The sequence below is a fragment of the Hyla sarda genome, chromosome 9 (genome assembly GCF_029499605.1).
Source record: "Hyla sarda isolate aHylSar1 chromosome 9, aHylSar1.hap1, whole genome shotgun sequence".
NCBI classification, from domain to species: domain Eukaryota; kingdom Metazoa; phylum Chordata; class Amphibia; order Anura; family Hylidae; genus Hyla; species Hyla sarda.
Window position 1 is genome coordinate 130,379,612 of NC_079197.1, and position 23,092 is coordinate 130,402,703.

Here is a 23,092-nt window from a genome sequence, read left to right on the forward strand (position 1 = left end):
ATGACGGCGACAGAGAGCGTGGATCCCGGGGAAGAAGACGTCCGGAGCGCCGGGGACGCGGCAACAGCGATGGAGCGACATCCAGGGCAGCGGTAACTGGTCCAGAGCGGTGGGGACACGTGAGTATTACCTCCTATCCAGTGGTCTTCAACCTGCGGACCTCCAGATGTTGCAAAACTACAACTCCCAGCATGCCTGGACAGCCAACGGGCATGCTGGGAGTTGAAGTTTTGCAACATCTGGAGGTCTGCAGGCTGAAGATCACTGTTGGGTGCAGAATCTTCTTTTTCTAGATTTTGCACCTTTAAAATTTGGTGCGTCTTACACGCCGGTGCGTCCTATAGGGCAAAAAATACGGTAATTTTTTTTTTTTTCTTTAAAGCTGTGTAAAAGGAAATGTGGTGCAGTTTCCCACAATAATCAAGATTGCTACTGTCATTTTTTAAAAGGGCCACAACAAACCTTCCCCAATTTCTGTTTCATTGAGGGTCTTCTAACAAACCTCTTGATATCCTCCTTGCTCTCATTAGGAATTTTACCTTGGTCAAAAAGTCACACCATGGGGACAAGAGGTAAAACTATCACAACTGGTTCCTTTCATTTCACATTGTCATCGACAGGCTTTTAATGAGAAGATAATTGATTTTATTTATTTTGTGTTACACTTTTAACCATCAATAACATTTCCTGGCGGAACAACCCAGATTGTTACTTCATTGGTACCTAGTGATTATATATTTACATACATTTTCATTACCCAGAATATCTAAAACAGAATAAAGCTTCAACTTTACTACAATAGATAAAAAATGTAAACAAGTTTCTTTTTTTTTTTTTTTTTTTTTTTTCTTGTTTGAAAGCACGGTAGGGTTTGGAGGGGGGGCACAAACACTAAAGCAGAGGGGGGGGGGGGGGGGGGAACAAAAAAAATAAAAATAAAAAACAGGAATCCCCCTTAAGTAAAATAGTCATCATCTCATATCTCACAATCCTGAACGTAAGGAATGAGTTTTACTTCTATACTTCACACAAATATATTGTGCCCAGTTGTGCAAAGCAAGTGTCACCAGTCAAGCAAAATGTCACAACAGAAAATGAAACTGAGCAAGTGGCGACTACCAAATTTTGCAGATTCAAATATCTTTGTACAATTTTTGACCCATTAGAAACATGTTAAACTTTATTTCAAGAACAAGGTACCACCGAGATAATATCAGAGTTACAAAACTAAAAAAGGTGCAAAAAGTTTTAGGGAAGGGGTGGGGTGGGGGGGTACTTGAGGATGGTTGAGCGCTACTGACAAACATTGATATGCTGTGATGTACTGCAGACTGTGTTCTGTATAGGCAACATTAAAGGGAAACTCTACTTCTGAATAACATTTTACAGTTCAAATCTACATGAAAAGTTATGGTAGCTTTAAATATACTTGAATGCATAATTGTGAGTTACTTAATGTTTTCTTCTCTGTTCACACCCAAAGTCAAATTTAGCCAAGTCTAGTTTTTTCCCCCCCAGAAATATGCTGTGCCTGGTATTACAGCTCAACCCCACCCAAGTGACTTGTGCTGAGCTGCAATTCCAGATATAGCGCAATGGAAAAGAATGGTGCAGTTTCTGGGGAAAGAGCAGAAACTCTTTTTCTAGTCCTTCACCACACAACAATGCTAGCTCATACATTTGTAAACGTTGTCTGTTTTAAAGGAAAGGTCCAGGATAAAAAAAAAAAAAAAAACACATTGCTGCTTTCGTCCTCAAACAGCACCATATCTGTCCACAGTTGTAAGTGGTACTGCATTTGGGCTCTTTCAATTGAAAAAAGCTGAGATACTATACCAACACCACCCATATACAAGTATGGTTCTACTTTTAGAAGAAAGCCATTGTTTTTTTTTTATTTTTTTTTTTTTAAGGGGTACTCCCACCCTAGACATCTTATCCCCTATCCAAAGGATAGGGGATAAGATGTATGATCGCGGGGGTCCCGCCGCTGGGGACCCCCGCATTAGTGCATGCGGCACCCACCTGGTTTTTCACCGGAACTGCTGGAGGGTATGAGTCGCGACTCCGGAAACGGAAGTCTGTGACGTCAGGACTCTGCCCCCGTGTGACGTCACAACCGTCCCCTCAATGCAAGTCTATGGGAGGGGGCGTCACGCTCCCTCCCATAGACTTGCATTGAGGGGATGGGGCGTGACGTCACACGGGGGCGGAGTCCTGACGTTGCAGACTTCCGTTCCGGTGGTCGGGACCCAGACCCTCCAGCACTCCCGCAGCAGAAACAGGTGGGTGCCGCATGCTATATTGCGGGGGTCCCCAGTGGCGGGACCCCCGCGATCAGACATCTTATCCCCTATCCTTTGGATAGGGGATAAGATGTCTAGGGTGGGAGTACCCCTTTAATTGTGGACTCGACCAGATTCTGTGCCAAGGTATTGTTTTGGAGAAAGAGAAGGTATCCCATCGCATTCTTGAATATGACTGTACAAAGCCACTAAAACAATGCTAATGTTTCAAAGCAGCTTTGGATGTAAATTGAGTGAAATATGAAGCAAAGAATTTGCAAATGTACTCTACATTTTTTGATGAAAACTATGAAATGCTTTTGAAAGCAGAGTTATACCTTAGATGACTTAATGGGGCAGGCTGACCTATGGAGAGCAGGAAAGGTTTGTATTATGTGGTCGTGCAGCTGATGTCTATGGCGTAAAGACATTTGGTGCCCACTGTACACTGTGTCCACAACAAAGACTCCTAGACTTGTGATCATTTGAAGCTAGCAATGACACGAGACCCTCACAACCTCTACAGTGATAAAGGTTTCTAATGCACAACCCCTGACTTTACACAGGCAATGCGCCCTGAAGGAAAAGAATAGGTTACATTCAGCAGTTTATTAACCCAAATACTCCAGTTTACTCCTTTGTAGAAGGCCATAGGGATGCAAGGAGAATAGGCCTGCCTGAATATTATAAAAGAACCAGTAAGATATTATTGCAGCAGGAGAAGTAGACAGGACCATGTTGCAGTTGGTTGTATAATCTATCTAACCTACCGATTTATCTTTGTGCTTTGGTGACGTCGCTGAAGCTTAGGCGGGAGGACTGGCTGCCTTCTTTTACATAGTGCTTCAGCTTGATATAGAAATAAATTATTGTTTTAATCACTTGACCTATTATTCATAGATTTAGTTTAATATGTCCACAGGATAACCTAAAATATTGAAAGAAATTATTAATAGATGACCTTTTGTTCCTCAAATGTATCTATCATTTTCATTATTTCAAAGTTTTCTAACTTGTTAGTGGTAAGGAAAGACAGAATTGTTTTCTGTCCAAGACAAAGGGATTGCAGCAACTATATTAAAATCTTACATAATTCAACTTAGGGATGTCCCAATACCATTTTTTAAGACTGAGTACGAGTACAGATACCCGATACTTTTTTCAATGTCATGTGACAGGGTTTCTTTTTTCCTTAAGGGTATGTTTACACGGGTGGATCCACAGCGTATTTTACGCTGCAGATCCGCCACTGAAGGACTGTTACGTGGTGCCTTTAGATGTGCCTGCGTGGAGCTGCAATATGCCGCTACGAACACACTGCAATGTGCGAGTCACAGCGCACATGCGCAGTGTACTCGCACATCGCGGCCGGCTCTCAGCCTAGATCATGGAGCAGGGGGAGCAGCCGTGATGTGTGTAAGTACACCGCGCATGCGTGGCGACTCTCGTATCGCTTCACTGTGTCTGCTTGTAGTGGCTTATTGCCGCTCCGAGCAGGCACATCTAAAGGCAGCAATGTAGCGGTCCTTTAGCGACGGATCCTCAGCGTAAAATACGCTGTAGATCCGTCCGTGTAAACGTACCCTTAATGGAAAAAAGGGGTGTTTTTTTAGCTTTTCTAAAAATAAAAAAATTTTGAAAAGGGGGGTGATTCAAATTTTTTATTGGCCAGGTGTTAATTCACATTTATTTTTTACAATTTTTTTCCCTACTTTTTTAGTCCCCATGGGGGACTATTACATTCAATCTGTAGATTGCATACACTGATCAATACTATGCCATAGCAAAGCAGTGACCAGTGTTATTGGCACTCCTATTGACGCTCCTTTACTACTGCCTGCTATGACTAGCAGCAGTAAAGGAGCGCCGATCAGACGCACGGAGCAGGGTACGGGACCTCCGGCCTTCCTCACAGCTGATCGTGACACCGCAGGGATCCCGATCAGCATTCCTGAGCTAACTGGCAGTACATCTCAGGACTTTTAGACGCCGCGATCAACTTTGATTGCGGGGTCTAAAGGGTTAATGCGGGTCCGAGCTATGATGTGCGCTCAGCTGCTGAGTGCACTGCATAGCTTGGGAGCCGAGTGTGCAGGCGGCTTACCGCACCTCCGTGATACCTGCCGGCAGGAATCCCGCAGGCAGGTATCGGGGAAATTTGCACAAGTACAAGTACTTGTGCAAATGTCCAGTATCGGTCCCGATACCAGTATCGGTACATCCCTAAATTCAACGCCTCAACAATATGGAAACCTCCTTAAATAAAGTGCAGACTAGCAAGTAGTAAATCTACCAGAATCATTCACCTGCAATAATTTAAAATTGTGCACTTGTTCATTGGTACATTTATGGTGAAATATTTATTTCTCCACCCTACATAGAATTGCTTAAAGTAACAAACACCTTGAACCAACTTAGCTATCCAAATTAATCCAGCTATCCTAAAATATTTTAGCGACAAATTACAGACTGTGCTAAAACATGACTAATTTCAGCTGATTGCTCTGCAGTTCGTCAGCTATATTATCAATGCAATCTCACAGATAAAGGATGGAATTACATGAGAATAGCAGAACAGGGCTACTGAATCAGACAGGTGAATCAGACACCCCCTATAAGCCGCCATGTTATTCCAATTTTTATCGTTATCCTTTATTTCTCTAGAAATTTACTATTAAGTGGCACCTTTGAGAATATTAAGAACACATTTTCTTCAAATATCTAAGGCATCTTACCAAGCATGATGGCTATATAGTATCTGGATTCCACTTTAGGGTGCGTTCCCACAGGGCGTATACGCAGCGTATTTGACGCTGCGCAAAATTTACGGCAGCAGCGGGAAATACGCTGCGTATCCCTTGCTCACTATACACACAGGGCTTTCCGGTGGCAGCCCTATGTGTGTAGTGCGTTTTGGAGGCGGGGCCGTGTGCCGGCGTGTCTGACGCGCGGCTCCGCCTCCAAAACTCACTGCACACATAGGGCTGCCACCGGAAAGCCCTGTGTGTATAGTGAGCAAGGAATATGCAGCGTATTTCCCGCTGCTGCCGTAAATTTTGCGCAGTGTCAAATACGCTGCGTATACGCCCTGTGGGAACGCACCCTTATAATGAATACCACTGACTGAGCGCAGGCTGGCTGTGGTGCATGTGGAAGCATAAACCCTGCAACTATGAAATGACTAATCCCAACACCCACCGTCTGTTGCAAGTGAAGTCTGAGTTTATTTCACATTAGTAGCAACATCACAATCCAGCAGGATGCAGAGTGCCAGTAAAAAGAAATAAATGCATACCAGAAGGCCAAAGGGACAAACAGATGACAACTTGCTCATCTACATAATAATCATATTGTGTAACAATGTTAATATTCATGTAGAAGCATTAATATGAAACAGTAGAGGATTCCCTGGAAAATTTCCTTCTCTCACCTTCTGCCTGAGATTAGTATCTGGTCTCTACAATTAGGTTTTCCTCATTTCCTTTGCAGCAATGCATATAATATGATTGTTGCATGATACTAATGCTCCTACACGTCTACTTACATTTTTATGCATTATGCTGGATTGCTATATATTCTCTTGCAACAAATGGTGAGTGCCAATATTCTTCTTCATTTTATAGTTGTGGGTAGAACAGAGCAACAGACAGCACTATTCTAAAGGTTAAAAACAACATAAGTGGAGAAAACAGAAGTGTGAGTGAACAGCTTTACAGTGAATGTACACCATTTCTTGTATAGCTAAAGATTCCTCTCCCTTCAGCTACCACTAGGGAGAGCCTGTTTAAGGCCTGAACTTAAAGGGTACTCCGGCGCTTAGACATCTTATCCCCTATCCAAAGGATAGGGGATAAGATGCCTGATCGCGGGGGTCCCGCCGCTGTGGACCCCTGTGATCTAGCACGCAGCACCCCAGTCAAAATCAGTCCCCGGAGCATGTTCGCTCCAGGTCTGATTACCGGCAACCATGGGACAGGCGGTGTGTGAAGTCACGCCTTCGCCCCCGTGTGACGTCACACTCCGCCCTTCAATGCAAGCCTATGGGAGGGGGATAGGGGATAAGATGTCTAAGCTCCGGAGTACCCCTTTAAATAATACAGAATGCAGTAACCTACTAAGGTCTTGTTCACATCAGGGTTGGAGCTCTGTTCAGGAAGCTCCATTTGCGGTATCTTGTGAAATAGCAGGATTTGAGCAGAGAAAAAAATGCTGCAGATTAGTTTTCTTACTCTGCTCAAACCCTACAAAACAACAGACACTGGAAAACCAGACGGGCCCCATTCAAGTCAATGGGATCCGTTGTGCATTGGACAATTCAGCTCAGTTATTTTGGCAAAAAACTGACTTAAGCCGTCCCTGATGGTAACTACAGGCAGTGAGTTTTAGGATTTCACTTTATATCTATTCAGTGGATTTTGAGCCCTGTATTAAAAAGGGAGATCAGAAAGATACATTAAAAGAGGAACCAGCGTTGGATGTAAATAGCAACATGGCGTTAAAAGGTGGACATTCACTATAAGGCCTTTGACTTGGATGTTAAGTAGAATATTTCTATACTATTTAAAACATAGTGGCTAAATGAATTTATAGATGATAAAAAGTGCAGAATGGTAGTAACTTAAGAGCATAGTTGTTGTCATAGGGGGAGATTGATCAAACCCTGTGCAGAGGATAAAATTGCCCAGTTTCCCAAAGCAACCAATCAGATCGCTTCTTTCATTTTTCAGAGGTCTCTTTAAAAATGAAAGAAGCAAGCTGATTGGTTGCTATGGGCAACTTTTCCTTTTTCACAGGTTTTGATAAATCTCCCCCATAGTATTTAGCAGCACAGACATTCGCTAGTAGTAACATTACTGTAGGGTTGGGAGATTTAAAACAAAAGACCATTCTCCATCTGTCCGTTTGTGTATAGAGACGACTGCTGCAGTAATATCTGCCGGTCAGTATCAGTTTGGTTCTTCTTACACTCTGGAGTGGAGGCTATTGAAGTACAGGCTCATTCTGTCATACTACAGTTACGATATATTTTTCTTCCTGTTAATGAACACCTTGATTGCACCAGTAAAATCTGCAGACAGAAGAACTTCTGTGTGATCCGACTTCAGAGCACCTAGAAACATAGAACACAATGCATTAGGGGTTTCTTCCCCAAATAAAAATCATGGCATAATACATTTGTTCTTACCAGCCATAACCTAGTGACACTGCTTGCATTTATAAAGTTCATGTAGTTTAACAAAACTTCTGACATGTCATAGTGGCTGTAAAGCATATTACTAAATACCATTAAAACAGCCCATGGAAATTGCATTGTTGTTCATTTGACACCGTCAGTAGCTGGACATTAGATTTAGGGGTTTTGTTTAGGGCTAAGGATATCAGGTCACACTTTTTTTTAAGTAGAGTGTCCCATAGAAGGACCAGAAATAGGGGTTTGTTAGGTCAGTTTGTCAAGGTCAGCAATAACCTTTATTCCATTCAGCTGACTGTATACCTGTATCCACAAGATTCCTGAACCACTTAGCTTACTGTATACATCACCACCTTTTGGCTTCAGAAATGGTTCCTGTGAGTGGTAAGTTACAAAAACACACTCATGACTTAGTAACCATTGAAAACATTTATTAGCCCTTGGGTAACTGTTGGTTTCTCCATTGATTATTCAACCAAACGTCTGTTGTGAAAAGCTGATATAGAACAAAATAAAATATGAATTTGAAATACATACAAGCATAGAAGCGTGTAAACAAAAAACAAAAAAATAATTTAGAAAAACCACATAAGATGGAAAAAAGTGGACGGCCAAAGGCCAACACGAGTAGGGAATGGTGTTATATCCTTTACTGCTCTGTACATCTGTGCTGGTCATAGGACTGTTATTTGTGCTATACTGTTATTGGCAGATGTATTTGTGCAGTAGATAATCTGTTTTGAGATCTTGATTAATGTAGTTCTTTGTTTAGTATTTTGCAGTTTACTTCACACAGGCGAGACACAGTTATCTCATGGTGGTTTGCTCCTAATACAGTATACCCATATGGTTTGGAAGCTGTTCACACTGGGCTATTTTTACATAAAATACTTACCTGTAGGTGTCTATGTAGTGTGTCATTTTTAGACATACACTTACCAGTGCATTCATTTCTCTGAGCTACATTTTTATTCTTTTTACTCTTATTATAGGAGTCCTATTGCTTTTATCATCTGGTTATAAAAAGTAGTTGTATGTATTTTAGGTTTCGTGTTTCAATGAAAAGGTTTTTTTTCTGTTCTATATGCTTTTTTTTTAAATTGGTATTTAATGTATAAGGTATTTTTATGTCCTGCATAAAATTATTATATGCTGTTTAGACTACTGTTTTGTGTTTAATATTTTTGGAATACTATATATTAAAGGTTACATTTTAAAGTTCTATTCTCAGTATATCCTGAAAACAGCCCAAGGTAAGATGGCTGCCCTCAGAACAACATAATAAAAAAAAATATATATTATTTATTTATACACACACTATATATATATATTTCCAAAGTGGACAGCACTCCATAAAATAAGGATGCACGGGTGCCAGCCATCATGGTCGCATCACATTGTGTGAATAAAGATCACCACTTTTTTCACCGTATTGGAGTTGCTGCTGTTCATTTTTTGGATCTTTTTAAGATATATATATATATACACATACACACACACACACACACACACACACACACACACACACATAAATAAACAAACACAATCAGAACGTGTAAACTAAATTAGAAAGAAGGTGGTTCACTATAAATATATACAGAAGGTGGTATACCTGATGGTATGTTATCTACAGACTCTCCCTGTTCCCCCTTCTGGTCAGTGTCTTGTCTGTCAGTGGATGCATCTGGTGGTACCATCAGGTTAGGATGTGGAGCAAAGATCGCAGATGTGACGACTGCATTATGTGCTAAAAAAAAGAAGGTACATGAAAAAGTTTGGCATCAATTGGCAACTACTCCTATCATGCCCACACAGAAGCAGATATTATAAATGTTTTACGGCTTTTAAGTCAGCATGTGTGAACAGGGTCTAATGGGAAATAAACACACACACTCCAGGCATTATATTACTCCTTCTTTACTTGCTGCAGTAATTCATGGTAATAATCCTGGCAACACCCTCCATGGTTCATGTCAACTAAGCATTCTTGCAAGCTTTAATAAAACTGATTATGTAGTTTATACAGAATTACTTAGTTACACTGTATGTGTGTAATTCTAATGGAATTACAGGACTGGGAAAGTTTCAGATAACAACATACCTTTAATACCCTCCCAGAAATCATTGCGGTCTCTTCTTACAGAGGTGAATTTGCTTAAGTCATGGTATGTACTCCAGATATACACATATTTATCCTCAGAACCACTGACAATGTATGTAAAATCATGGCTGAAAACAAACAAACCTGTTAAAGTTTACTCTGTATAAAGGGGTCCATACTTAAAAAGGATATAATATTAAGACATATCACTAGGATAAGCTATAATATAGTAATCAGTGGTGGTCCAACCTCTGGCCAATCCACAGAATAAAGGGACCAAGGCTACATGTAACTTTTTTTCCATAAAAAAATAGGTAAACACTAAAAAAACCTTTTCACAAACCACAGAAAAAAAAACACAACTGTGTATACAAGGCTTTGAATTGCTGGCATTTTTTAAATAAAAATTATATTTATTTATTTGCAAATTTGCCATAAGCAGAGTAGAGAACCTGGAGGCATATATGACTCAGGTGTCTTGGACTCCGATCACCGCCACGGAGCACTCTTGACGTCAATGAGATTTTTTTATTTTTTATTTTTTACAATCCTTTATCATCCGTTTGCTTCCTGTTCCATTTTTTGGCGGGAGAAAAGTTGTTGCATGCAGTATTTTTCTCCCATCAAAAATAACGGAAAAGAAACGGATATTATAAATTTAACATTGAAGTGGCAAAAGGATGAACCTTTAAGGTCATCCATTTCTCCCAGTTTATAATATCCATTTTTGAACTGTTATTTCTGAGCATGCTCAGAAGAGGAGACATCAGCTGACTCCTGGAGTGCTGAGGGACTACTACTACTACCATCATGGAACAAACTTATTTTCATGATGGGAGCAGTAGTTCCCCCAGCTGTGAGAGTCTGCATGCAGTTGGGGAGGCTGCATTAGTCTTTGTTCTATGCGATCAGCAGTCATAAAACAGGGGAGCGGGCGGCATGCTCCACTCCTCTGCAATGTATATACTGTGTAAATTTTAATTTTGAAATCCCCCGCTGGGAGCCCTAAATGACCAATACCGAGGAGCCATTCAGGGCTTCCGGCGGGGTTTTTAAACAACTACTGTGATCCTCAAATTTATGCCCCATGCATATTTATAATAATTTATTGGCCCCAGTGTGCATATCCTTATTCCCACCAGTGTCCTTATTATCCCTCACGCTGCCTGCTCCTCATCTTCTTGGAGCAAGGCAGCAGCAGGGACATGTCGGAACCGGCGGCGGTGAATGAATGAATCAGACATGTCCTGCATGTACGCTTCATTCATTCATTGCCATTCGACATGTCCCGCTGCTGCTTTGCTCCAAGAAGATTAGGGATAATAAGAACACTTGGGGGGGGGGGGGGGGGCATAAATTTGGGGGTCACAGTAGTAGTTTAAAAACCGCCGGGAGCACTGAATGGCTCCTCGGTGCCAGGGGATTTCAAAATGAAAGTTTACACAGCATATACATTGCAGACAAGTGGAGCATGCCGCCCGCTCCCCTGTTTTATAACTGCTGATCGCATCGGGTCTCAGAAGTGAGACCCGGTGAGATCAATCCCTCAGCCCCTGTACTACTACCCCCAACATGGAACAGACTGTTCCATGATGGGGGTAGTAGTACAAACACTAATGTAGCCTCCACAGCGGCCTGCAGACTCCTGCAGCCAGGGGACTACTACTTCCATCGTAGAATAGAGTCTGTTCCATGATGGGAGTAGTAGTAGTAGTAGTCCCGGCTGCGCATGAAAAACTGATGCAAAAGGATGCCACTAAATGGTATTCCTTTGCCTCAGTTTGCATCTATTATTAGAATGGTCCGTTTAGGAAGCAATAACAGAGAAAATATGAACGGGGGACAACAGCCTTGTGAACGTAGCCAAAACTGTTGCACGCTGCATGGGACTTGCGAGGTCACAATACATGGGCCCCCATCTAATCAACAATTGCATAAAAATTTTGGCACATTCACGTCACAGGCATCAGTATATATGATGTATGTCTGAAAAGGTACTATTCAAGATTTTATTATTTTTTCTTCCCTTCTTCCCACTGGGGCCTGCAGATTATGTCCATGTGAACTGCAAAAATAATGCTTATGCCTCCTAATGATCAAAGGGTCACCTTCCCGAAAACATCCTCTCCCATTTGAAGGGTTGCCCCTAATGTTTTACAAGGTGGAGAATTTGATATGTAAGAGATATGTATGTCTATATGGTGCCGATATTTCCATTGGTGGGCCTGGAAACGCATACAACAAAGAAAAGGCTGAACAGAATATTTTTTTAAAGTCTCCTTCATTGAAAGCCTACACAATAATGCAGCAATTCACAACCCACTTCTCTATAGCTCAAAAGGTATGAGCATTACGTAATACATGGACGGCTCTTCTCCACTAGAGCAACTCTCTGTTCTGGCTCACAGGAAGAGGTTCAACCTCTATAACGTTCATTTACCCTCAAGGGGCAAGTGGACAGGTTCTGTCTTCATGAGACAAAACATAATCTAGTGTTTTCCAACCAGTGTGCCTCCAGCTGTTGCAAACCCACAACTTCTTGCAAGTCTGTACAGCCTTTGGCTGTCAGGGCATACTGGGAATTGTAGTTTTGGTACAGCTGCTGGAGGCACACTACTTGGAAAACACCAATCTAATGTTTAAGTAAAGAAGATTGTCAGCAAATAAGCTGATTTACACTGCTTGTTTGTCCAGTTAAAGTCCTCTGATTACATCATAAAAAGCCTAGATGGACCAAACTGCAAATCTGAATCTTAAGTTCCCGCAATGACCATAAAGCCACATTTCTAATATTTTTTTGTACCTGAAACTGGCTTTGATTTGACTGCTGCTGTTCACACAGCCTTTGTATTTCATGGATAAAGATAAGTCTCTTAAGTCATATAGCCTTATTCTCGAATCATTCGAGGTTACTAAGATCTGAAAGAGATAAGAAAAAAAAAAGTTGTCAGACATATTCTTTTTTTTTTTTTTTATTATTGTTAAATAACCAATAAACATGGGAATAAAAGGAAATCTTACCTTATTTTCTCCAGGCATTGGCTCTATTCCAGTGATTTTTCTTCCGACCCTATTCCGCCCCCTTGTGGAGCGCACATGTATTTGAGTGTGGTATTTCAGATGCTAGGAAACAATCCAATCACAAGGTAAGTCAAATTTACCCATAGTTAATACAGGAAACAAATGTCACAGCCATCCCTGAACACTAAAGCATTATTCAGCAATAGGGTATGTTCACACATTTCATAACAAAAACCTGTACAAACCGCCTGGAAGAACAGCAAGGTTTATTTAAAGGACAGGCATTTTTGGAAGTGTTTTTTCCCAGATTGCTGCATAATTTTTAGCAAAAAAAAAACAAAAAAAAAGTATTGCCAATAGAACAAAAAATACCAGAATCATTTTAACCACACAAAATTATGTTGGTACTTTCTCATGTAGAACAAAACCACCATCAATACCACCACCAGAGAACAACAGTCACCATTACTTTTCTAGCATGTCTCCTGGCTCCCCTGGGGTCTGAAAATAGGTACAAGGCACCAGTGTATGGAAGGTTATTTTGTAGGCTGAAAGGGATTGGGCTGGGGAGACTAAGGTAATAATTGATGTTGTTTTTACAGCATATAAGCTGAGACACGGACACATTCTTAGCGGGGGTCCAAGACGTCCATGCAAAATATGTTCAAGGTTGCAGGTAGCTTGGGAAGTGAAGGATGATTTATTTCACAGGATTTCTTTTTAATTTTATTCATTTTTTATTTTTATATTTCTGTGTTTGAACTGTCTTCAATTATGGCCTATCCCAGCTTCCTTCAAACAGCAGTTACCTTTAGGATGCACAGAGGACACAGTGCTATGGTGCACTACGTGCCATAGTGTGAATAGCAAATTATAGAGCAGTGGTCTCCAACCTGCGGGCCTTCCAGATGTTGCAAAACTACAACTGCCAGCATGCCCGGACAGCCAACGGCTGTCCGGGCATGCTGGGAGTTGTAGTTTTGCAACATCTGGAGGTCCGCAGGTTGGAGACAACCGTTATAGAGGACTGTGCTTCCAGAGTAATAAGCAGTCACCCCCTCACAGACATAAGCATGTGAAGGACAGTCCATCAGTAAGTTGCCCTCAATCATATCCTAGTAGCCTCCTTGTATCTTTCAGGTAACTGGTGCTTTCCCCTTGTATCAGTGAGTATGGCCAGTTTCAGGAAACTGGGATAAAGGAGTCTGCATCTTCTTAGCATTCTTCTGTATGCAGATCACAGATAATAGTGATCTAAAGCTAGATCAGTCATTGGCATATAAAGGAATGCTGGGAGGAAACCGTTCATGTCCCACCTTCCTCAGTATGCTCCCCTCACCCATGTTACCGCTGAAGGCCCATATCATCATCTTAACGTCATGGATTTTTTTTTTTCAATAGCCAGAATGAAGGAGGGAAGCTTCCTGCATTTGGAACCCACTGCAGTTTTATAACACAATCTTGCCATTAGAGGGGTTACCCACCTTAGGAGTACTAATTATTTTTTTTTGCTGCATATTAGAGTTGCTGTAAGCCCCACGCCCTGTGTGATGTATACTGATCCTGCAGCGCCTGACTTGGAGAAGTCTGTCCATGCTGCTCTGTTCCTGATATGAAATTGCCCATGAGCTGGTTTGTGACCAGGAGAAAGTGCAGTTGCAAATTTCTAGATGCCAACTAAATGTGTGTACTAGTCCTGGACGTCTAGAAAGACACATTGGGGGAGATTTATCATTGCTTTTAGAGCATTTTTTTTGTCTATATTTTGGCGCAGTTCAGGCGCAAGCAGCATATTTTGAGACTTTTATGCGTCTTTTGATATAGACAGTTTTCACTCTTTTTGCCTTCCCGTAGAACTTTTTCTTTTTGACCATGCGGTGGTCACGTATTTATCATTTGCGACTTTTGTCAAAGGTCGCTATTTTGTGCGCAAAGGTACTTTTTTTAGGCGCAAAGCTACACGACCTAACAGTAGGCGTGAGAATCACTTCTACCTTCCACAATGCAACCTTTAACCTCTTGTGGACGAAAGCGACAGGTGCTCAGGAGATGAGCGTGGGTCATAGCTCGGTGGTCCTGGCGGTTATCTGCCACCAGGACCCATCTCTAATACCAGACATCACCGATCACGGTGATGCTCGGCTTTAACCCATTAGACACCGCAATCAAATTTGATAGTAGCTTCTAAAATGCAAGTAAAAATGTCCCAGGAGCTCTGTGAAATTAAGTAAAAACACCAAACCTTCCAAATTCAGGACCCGGGAAAGTGTCTAGTTCCCTCCCTCACAAGTGTCTAGAAAAAGTGTATGTGATAGAGCTTTTCCCACCACAGCAGAGCTGGGCAAAATTCATCATCCTGCTGCAGCTACTTGATAAATAAGATAGACGCTAGTCATACCCACCACCCAAATAAATGTGGGAAAATAGCTCCACCGTAGACATTCTTTGATAAATCTGGGCCATTGTGTATAAAGTTCTCTTTCTCTGAAATAAGTGAGGCAGTGTTAAAGAGGTATTCCGGGCAAAAATATTTTTTCCCCTATCCAAAGGATAAGGGATAAGAGGTCTGATCGTGTGAGGCCCGCTGCTGAGACCCCCCGCATTCTATGCGGGTGCTGAATCTCCAGTTTTAGAAACCTCTAGGTTTCCGGGACTGGTGACGTGACGTATCACCACGTCCCCAGTCCCTGAAACCCGGATGTTTCCAAAACTAGAGACGCAGTCCCCGCATAGAATGCGGGTGCTGCAGGGAGATCGCAGGGGGTCTCAGCAGCAGGCCTCACACGATCAGGGGATAGGGGATAAAAGGTTTTTGCCCGGAATACCCCTTTAACAATGATTCCAGAAGAGATCACAAAGCGATGAATGCCCAGTTGAGAAGATGACATGGAGACTTTTCCATGTCATGTGCTGTCATGAATGAAAGTGGCATTGCAGGGACAGGATCAGCATACATTACTACAATAAGTGTAATAAACAGCAAACACGGTAAACATATATACTGCCATGTTTAGTATAGAATCCCAGAGGTGGCCAAACCCTTTATACAGAATCATGCATATTTACGTTGCAGCTGGAAAGTAATATATGTATTGTGGTAATCTAGGGGTTAAGGGGCATGCGTATGAAAAAAAGGAATTTGTTGCAAGCACAGAGAAATCCCAATTATATTGAGTTACAATGTGCTCTTAAACAGGAAAAGCCATATAAAACCCCATTACCTCTGTGTCATAGAATATACACCTCCCATCATATGTGCCGATCACAGCGTGTTTGCCATTCTGACAGAAATTGGCAGCTGTAATGAGCTTTGTCTGTCCATCAATCTCATTCCATAATGCAACTTTTTTGTCCGGAATGTTCCATAGCCGTAGTTTCCCATCCAAGGATCCACTCAAGAAGTATCTGTCATCCTTTAGGAACACATGGGAAATATTAGCGATTACTAAAAAGGGTCTTTTTTCCTATCGATGCTCCAAAATAAAGCCGTACTGAGAATTTGCTCAAATTCCCCCAGCTGTGCGGACACAACTGTAAAACATACCAGTCTTTCATGTATTTAACACACACATTATTGTATTAAGAGCTTGTACCTCCTTCAAGTGGAATATATGTACAAGGAGACATTATGTAGAAGCATCAGCTTGTACGCCCCCCTTCTATAAAAGCAGATTAGTGTGACCTGGTGGGTGTTCATTTATTAGAAGTGCTTGGTGTTTTGCAAGCAGTGAACTTCCCTTTACATATTACATACAGTACAAAACTCTTTTCATGTTGCACATTTAAGCCCGTTCACCCCCAGTATAAAACATAATCATATCCCTGAACAATTAGCAAACCTTTTATAGTCGCTAATAAATTGAACAAACTCCGGCTGAGAGCAGACAGCGGCTTAACGTATGTTACACACTGAAGAACAATAGCCGAACTATATTTTACAGCAATTACAGGAATATTGGGTGCAATAAAGAGCTTGGCATTATACCAATTCCAGGATAAAAGCACTGAGCAAAAACAAACTCATACAAAGCAGATTTTAAGCATCGGGGAAGGATTTACTTTGCTAATAATTTATCATGACACAGGACTATTTTAAGTTAGATAAAATGTATGAAAAGCCAAATGTTACATTCTGAAGAACCTACTCACCTCTGACCCCAAAAGTAAATTTAGCACTGAAATATGTTGATACATTACACTGATAGCTCTCTCACCTCTAAAGCTGTTCCTATCCTATACATGGGCCGATTACCCAAATTAAAGAGGTACTCCAGATAGAACCAATCGCTATGAGGTGGAGTTTTTACATACAAACTCTACAAGTGCAGCACTACACAGTTTCTGCGACTACTCCACATTTAATAAAGCTATATTTCAATGATGGGTTATATCATCAGAACAATCTATTGTGAAAATACACAGCAAAAAATCCATGGCACAGTCTTTGGATTTCTGCTGGAGATTTGCAGTGTGTTTGCAAACTGACCCAAGGCTTTGTCCCAATCCCACTTCCACACTAAGGACATGTCATTTCCTTTCATACCCTGCGATGAGCCATGGTTCACGGTGTAAGCCATGTTGCAGATTCCTGCTGAAAACAATGGAAAGCAGAAACGGTATGCACAAAGCTAGGGAGAGGCAATGCAGATGACCGCAGCTCCATATAAATTCTTATTTAAATAATAGAGGATAAATAATATATTATTCTATCTAAAGTACCACCTTAATGATGCACCACAGGGGGTGGTGGTTCAATGAGTTTAAAGGGGTTCTCCAAGCAAAATGTTCTTTCTGGTCTAAACAGATTATCATTCTCTGAAAGTTGAATAAATGCATAAATAAGGAGTATATCAATGTAGAGTATATTACTGGCACCAACCCAGGGATATCAGCGGGTACAGATGAGGTACAATTCACATGAAGCGGAAAAGTTATGTCTTAGCCGTGATGAATAACTGAGGTGCAATGGCGTCACAGAAATAGAAGCATGAATAATCAACAACTCGATAGAAGAATGTACACACAGCACTCGCCAGGTAGTCATCCAAAGGTGCATCTTCTTTATTGAATTAAAAGTCCAGCGGCATACACAGGCGGGGGAGCAGGTGAACATGCATGCAGGTAGGGAGGAGAGGTGACGGACCGTAGCGCTTCGTCAGGCCATGCATAGAAACATAGAATGTGTCGGCAGATAAGAATTATTTGGCCCATCCACTTTGCCCAATAATCTGAATCCCATCAATAGTCCCTGGCCCTATCTTATATGAAGGATAGCCTTATGCCCATCTTTATCTTATATATGATATCAAGGAGAGACAGGAAAAAATCCACGGGTCTTCGGCGCAATCCGTATGAAGTACTCACAGTCCATTCCATGATGTATATAAAGAACGTCCGTTTATTGAAGTGCCAAAGCAAACAAACTCTTTTCGAGTCCTTTGCTAGCCTCTTTCCCCATGTTAAAATGGCATACGCTTACTCTCTATCTTATATGAAGGATAGACTTATGCTTATCCCATGCATGTTTAAACTCCTTCACTGTATTTGCAGTAAAATAATACTTCCTGATATTACTTTTAATCCTTTGAACCTATAAAACGATGTCCTCTCGTGGTAGTTTTTCTTCTTTTAAATATTCTCTCCTCCTTTACCGTGTTGATTCCCTTTATGTATTTAAAAGTCTCTATCATATCCCCTCTGTCTCTTCTTTCTTCTATACATGTTAAGGTCCTTTAACCTTTCCTGTTAAGTTTTATCTTGCACTCCATGTACTAGTTTAGTATCTTCTCTGCCCAGTTTTATCTACCTTATCCTTGTGGGGGAGAAAAAGCAACAGAGGAGGAAGCTTTTGTCCTCATATCCAATCATTAAATCCTGACCCCATATCCCAACCCCAAATCCTCTCTTCATATCCCGCTCCCCATATCCCATCACCAGGTGGAGCTGCGTTGTGGTAAAGATATTGTAAGCTGAAGAAAAGGGGTGTGTCTTTCCAAGATGGGGCATGGAATGGGGAGGGGTGGGGGAGGGGCTTGCTAGCCAGACTGACACATTCACAAGGGGATGCAGAGCTGAGCTTGTGGAGAAAGGCACCTGAAGACCTATATGCTTGCCTGGGACTTAGTGGACATATAAGCAACATGTGACCGAGTATTATCGAAATATTTCCAGCTGTTTGGAAGTTATGCAGTAACCTATATTTCCCATAGACTTGTATGGGACTTTAAATAAAAACCCCGACTCTCGCAAATGGGGGTGAGTAAGGGTTAAATTACCTATCCTATGATTGTTGTTGACATAACTAACATGTACCAAGTTTCATAGCCGTTTAGAAGGGATGGTGGAACACACACATACATACACACAGTGAGTTTTATATATAGATTGCACGTGTCTATCACATGGTCAGGACACAGTTTTTTTTTTTAAACATAGACAAAAGTCTAAAGACTTACCCTTGGATGGAAAGCTATTGCTGTAACAAAATCTATATGCTGGAAACAACACAAACACTCCCGTCTGGATATGTGCCATAGACGGACTGTCTTATCCATCGAAGAGGACAGTAAAAAGTAATTCTGTGGGAAGAATATTGTAATTATTTTCAGGAGCCAAAACAACACGTGTTCTTGTTTACCTCACAGACAATGGGCCTCATTTACTAAGAGTTTCGGGTTTTTACTCGTGTGAAATGTTGTTTCAGACTTGTAGAATTCCTCTCTATTTACTATAAGGATAACAGATTTACAAGTTGGGAACATTTTCTGAACAGCTTTTTCTAGGTGGAAATTTCTAGCCATTTATTCACAGGATTTTCTGAGAATTTCATAGCAAATAGGTCGGGTTGTGAAACCACGCCCCTTCTTGGCCCAGCCACGCCCCTTTGCAACAGACTTTGCCCCCTTTTCGGCATTTCACAGTGCAATGTCGGGTTAGTTGGATTTTCCTGGCACACAATGTCGCACAGTGCCTGAGACATGTCGCAGACAGTCTCAGACACTATGCACCAAAATAACTTGGAAAAACACGACAAATACTAGTGGGTTTTAGCTTAGTGAATGAGGGCCAATGTCTAGTCTACATTCTGATTATCTGTTATAAGGGGATCATTACCTGCGGAGGTCCAGCCAGACCACAGATGTAATTGTATCCTTGTGATTTGTGCTCGTTCCTATAATTACCGAGCAGAACTACTTTTATGGACAAAGAATCGCCATTAAATCCAGAAGAGAAAAATGCAGCTTATGGCATATTGATTAAATACTATCCTGGTCAATACTTTATGTTCAGTATGGAGAGGAATTCTGCTTGTAGGGTAAAATATAGCACATCCTTTCCTTTGTTGTAAAGTGCAGTCAGTGGGTGGCTATAGCAGAAAAGGAGGGCACGTGAGGTAGACCTAGTGTTCGCAATATGCTTTTAATAAAGTACACTTAAAGGGGTACTCCGGCCCTAAGACATCTGATCGCGGGGGTCCTGCCGCTGAGGACCCCCGCAATCTCTCATGCAGCACCCACCTGTGTGAGCTGCACGCCAGTGCTGGAGGCTCTGAGACTGAAGCCTCACGACTACAGGGCCGCCACACCCCCTCCCTTAGACTTGCATTGAGGGGGCAGAGCATGACATCATGATACTCCAGCCCCGTAGTCGTGAGGCTTCAGACTCTGAGCCTTCAGCGTGGACGTGCAGCTCACACAGGCGGGTGCTGCATGAGAGATTGTGCGGGTCCTCATCAATCAGACATCTTATCCCCTATCCTTTGGACAGGGGATAAGATTTCTTAGGGCTCGAGTACCCCTTTAAGAGGCTTGATCAGTGAATTTCTCAGTTTATATTTACACCAGTTACCAGACAGTAAATTTTTTTACTTGTCATATGCATTACTTTTTGAATTACAAAAAGGTTTTAAATACCAAGGCCTTTACCCATAAAACTGCCCCTGCATCATGCCAAGCAAGTGCAGAAAAATATCCTCAAAACACTATACGGTTGCGTTTCCAGGTTTGCAGCAAAACATCTAGATGCACTGCTCACCTCAAGAAGTTTGCAACAGTCCAGAAACAGGGGTCTATTAGGACACCGTTATTTTAATGGCAATATGGCAAATAAAAAAAAAACCATAACATTGTATAAATTCAAGGGCTTCTCCACCAATTAGGGTACCTGTACCTATTTAGATGTGTTCATCTCTTTTCCAAAAATTATGTTCGTGCGCCAATCTCTCACAATACAAAAAGTCAGCACAGCATGCTCAAAAAACCCTAGAAAAGATGCATTGCCCATCACAACCACTGGGTGATGACGTATGGCATGGTATTGTGAAATTATTTTTGATTTTTCCCAAAGCTGGTCATCATCTTGAGCCACTCAGCTTGGGAGAAGGGACAAATCTGTAGAATTTTTATGTTGTGCAGCCAGATACCACACAGCAAACAAGTTTTCACAAAGTGTTGTGATCTTGTGATGCTTTTGTCAAGCAATGCAGCAAATATACATGAACCACATTGAAATTATAAGCTTGACCTGTTCTTGCTTAAAAACAACAAAAAAAACTAACTAACTAACTGTATGCACAGGTAACCTATGTGACTAATTGAAAATGAGATGGCCATGATTTTATGGCTTCTGAAAGTGGAGTAATAAGCCAATTTTGTCTTCAATATAATGTCTGGTTTGACTGTACTAATACCATTCTTAAAAAGATAGTTTCCACTTCGGGCAGGACTACACAAAGCAGTTTGATCACAGTTGTGCTGCGATTTTTAGAAATTGCAAAAAGTGAAAAAGTCATGAGTGGCTTTATCCTTCTAATCTTCGTTTACTTACTTTAGACCAGGACAAATCAAGAAGATCTGCTGTGTGTCCTTTATATTTACAAAATGGCACCTGACGAAACGGTGCATTTTTATCATCTGGATCCACATCATCTGCTCCGCTGTAAGCCTAAAAAATAAATGCACACAATAACTAAGTGAAGCAGTAATAGGTATATAGTAATTTAAAACTTAAAAAGGGTTAATTCCAGATTATAAGTATCTAACTGGTGGGGGGGATCTGACCACTGGAACTGATTACAAAAACAGATTCCCCAAATAAATGCAGCATCAAAGAATAGAGGGCTCTATTTGGCTCTCTTTAGGCAGTTCGAGTGAATAAATGGTGTGATGGTCGAGCATATGAGCTGCGGATTCATTTAATTGGAAACAAGGTACCCCCATGTTCTTAATTGATGGAGGACCCAGCAGGCAGACCAACATCTAGGAGATACTTACTGCCTACTTGTGGATAAGTAATAAGTTATAATCTTGGAATACGCTTTCAAATAAACTATAATACTGATAGTTTATGTATAGAGGTTTCATTTTAGTGCTGAGTACATATTTATTGTCCTCATAAAAACCCAATTACACATGTATACCAGTTTACAAGCACCAAGAACATGCTACTTTTTACTGGATGGTCCTTAAAAAGGAGGATGGATGGATGGATGGATGACACAGTTAGCCAAAGAACTGCAATACATACTCAGATTTGTATTGCAATTTGCAGGCATCCCCATACTGCTAGTGTCCTAGACGTAGTAGGGTATAAGTGATCCCTTAACATTAACTGCTCTGAAAAAGGTAATCGATGCTGAGAAGACTCAACTACAAAAATAAGTGAGAACTTCTATTCTCGAACACTACAACATGTTTTGAATCCTCTGAAGAGGTCAGTGAGACATCCACAGCTGCTCGTCTTAAATTGAAAGATAAACGTGTAAATATTTTACAATAAATAAGGGCTATCCACATCAACACGAAACAGCTAATAATATTATTGTTAATGTGAGTTTAAGCTCTGCAGATACTACCCTTACCGCATCTGTGTCAGATTTGGAAGAATTAAGACTTTCCTGAGATGGCGATGGAGAAACTCTCCCTATAAAAGAAAAAGTGACACAAATACAATCGCTGCAATTATTTCATTTAACCAGCTATATGTTTTTCGATGCACTCCATGAGGAGAGCTCTAAAGGCAAGGTACAGGCAGAAGCCAGGACACATATACAGATAGACTATGGACAATATGTTTTTCTGTCTGAATTAACATCATTGCAGCACAGAAATTCATAGCATTTACAAAAGCAGAGTCTTATTCATGCAGGGTCACAATATTACACTGTAATGTCTTTAATAGAAGTGCAAAAACGCGTACACAGATTTAAAGCGCAACTGCCATGAGTTGTTAGAGATGACAGTTAAATCATACTTTTGCCGCTTTCTAGCAGCTTTAATGATGCTAAAAAATGCTTTTAACAATAGCCAGCAACAGTCGGATAGGCGTGGCTATGCCCGCAGCTGCCACGCCTATCCCCTATATGTCCGTGCTGGGGACGCTGTGTGATTGGTCCACAGGTCCCAGCACTGAGAGCCCTTATTACTGTACTGTACTGTAGAAGAATAACCGGCGCCCGTTCATCTATGCACTCCGGTGATGCGGGCAGTCAGCACT

The 23,092-nt window shown here is 41.3% G+C and overlaps 2 protein-coding genes across 2 annotated transcripts in view; both read right to left on the reverse strand.

Moving 5' to 3' along the window:
• The window catches only part of DOCK11 (dedicator of cytokinesis 11), a 428,541-nt gene extending 428,043 nt beyond the window's left edge, over positions 1-498 (reverse strand). The window contains exon 1 of the mRNA XM_056539360.1: positions 463-498. Coding sequence (XP_056395335.1) covers positions 463-483 — 21 coding nt within the window. The 5' untranslated portion in view covers positions 484-498. The remainder of the gene's footprint in view (positions 1-462) is intronic.
• A 4,844-nt stretch (positions 499-5,342) lies between these two features.
• Positions 5,343-23,092, reverse strand: part of WDR44 (WD repeat domain 44) — a 131,539-nt gene continuing 113,789 nt past the window's right edge. Inside the window, exons 12-20 of the mRNA XM_056539361.1 lie at positions 22,458-22,519; positions 21,425-21,541; positions 19,054-19,176; positions 15,820-16,011; positions 12,599-12,700; positions 12,381-12,496; positions 9,578-9,705; positions 9,089-9,223; positions 5,343-7,395 (exon numbers count right to left, since the gene is read on the reverse strand). Coding sequence (XP_056395336.1) covers positions 7,301-7,395; positions 9,089-9,223; positions 9,578-9,705; positions 12,381-12,496; positions 12,599-12,700; positions 15,820-16,011; positions 19,054-19,176; positions 21,425-21,541; positions 22,458-22,519 — 1,070 coding nt within the window. The 3' untranslated portion in view covers positions 5,343-7,300. The remainder of the gene's footprint in view (positions 7,396-9,088; positions 9,224-9,577; positions 9,706-12,380; positions 12,497-12,598; positions 12,701-15,819; positions 16,012-19,053; positions 19,177-21,424; positions 21,542-22,457; positions 22,520-23,092) is intronic.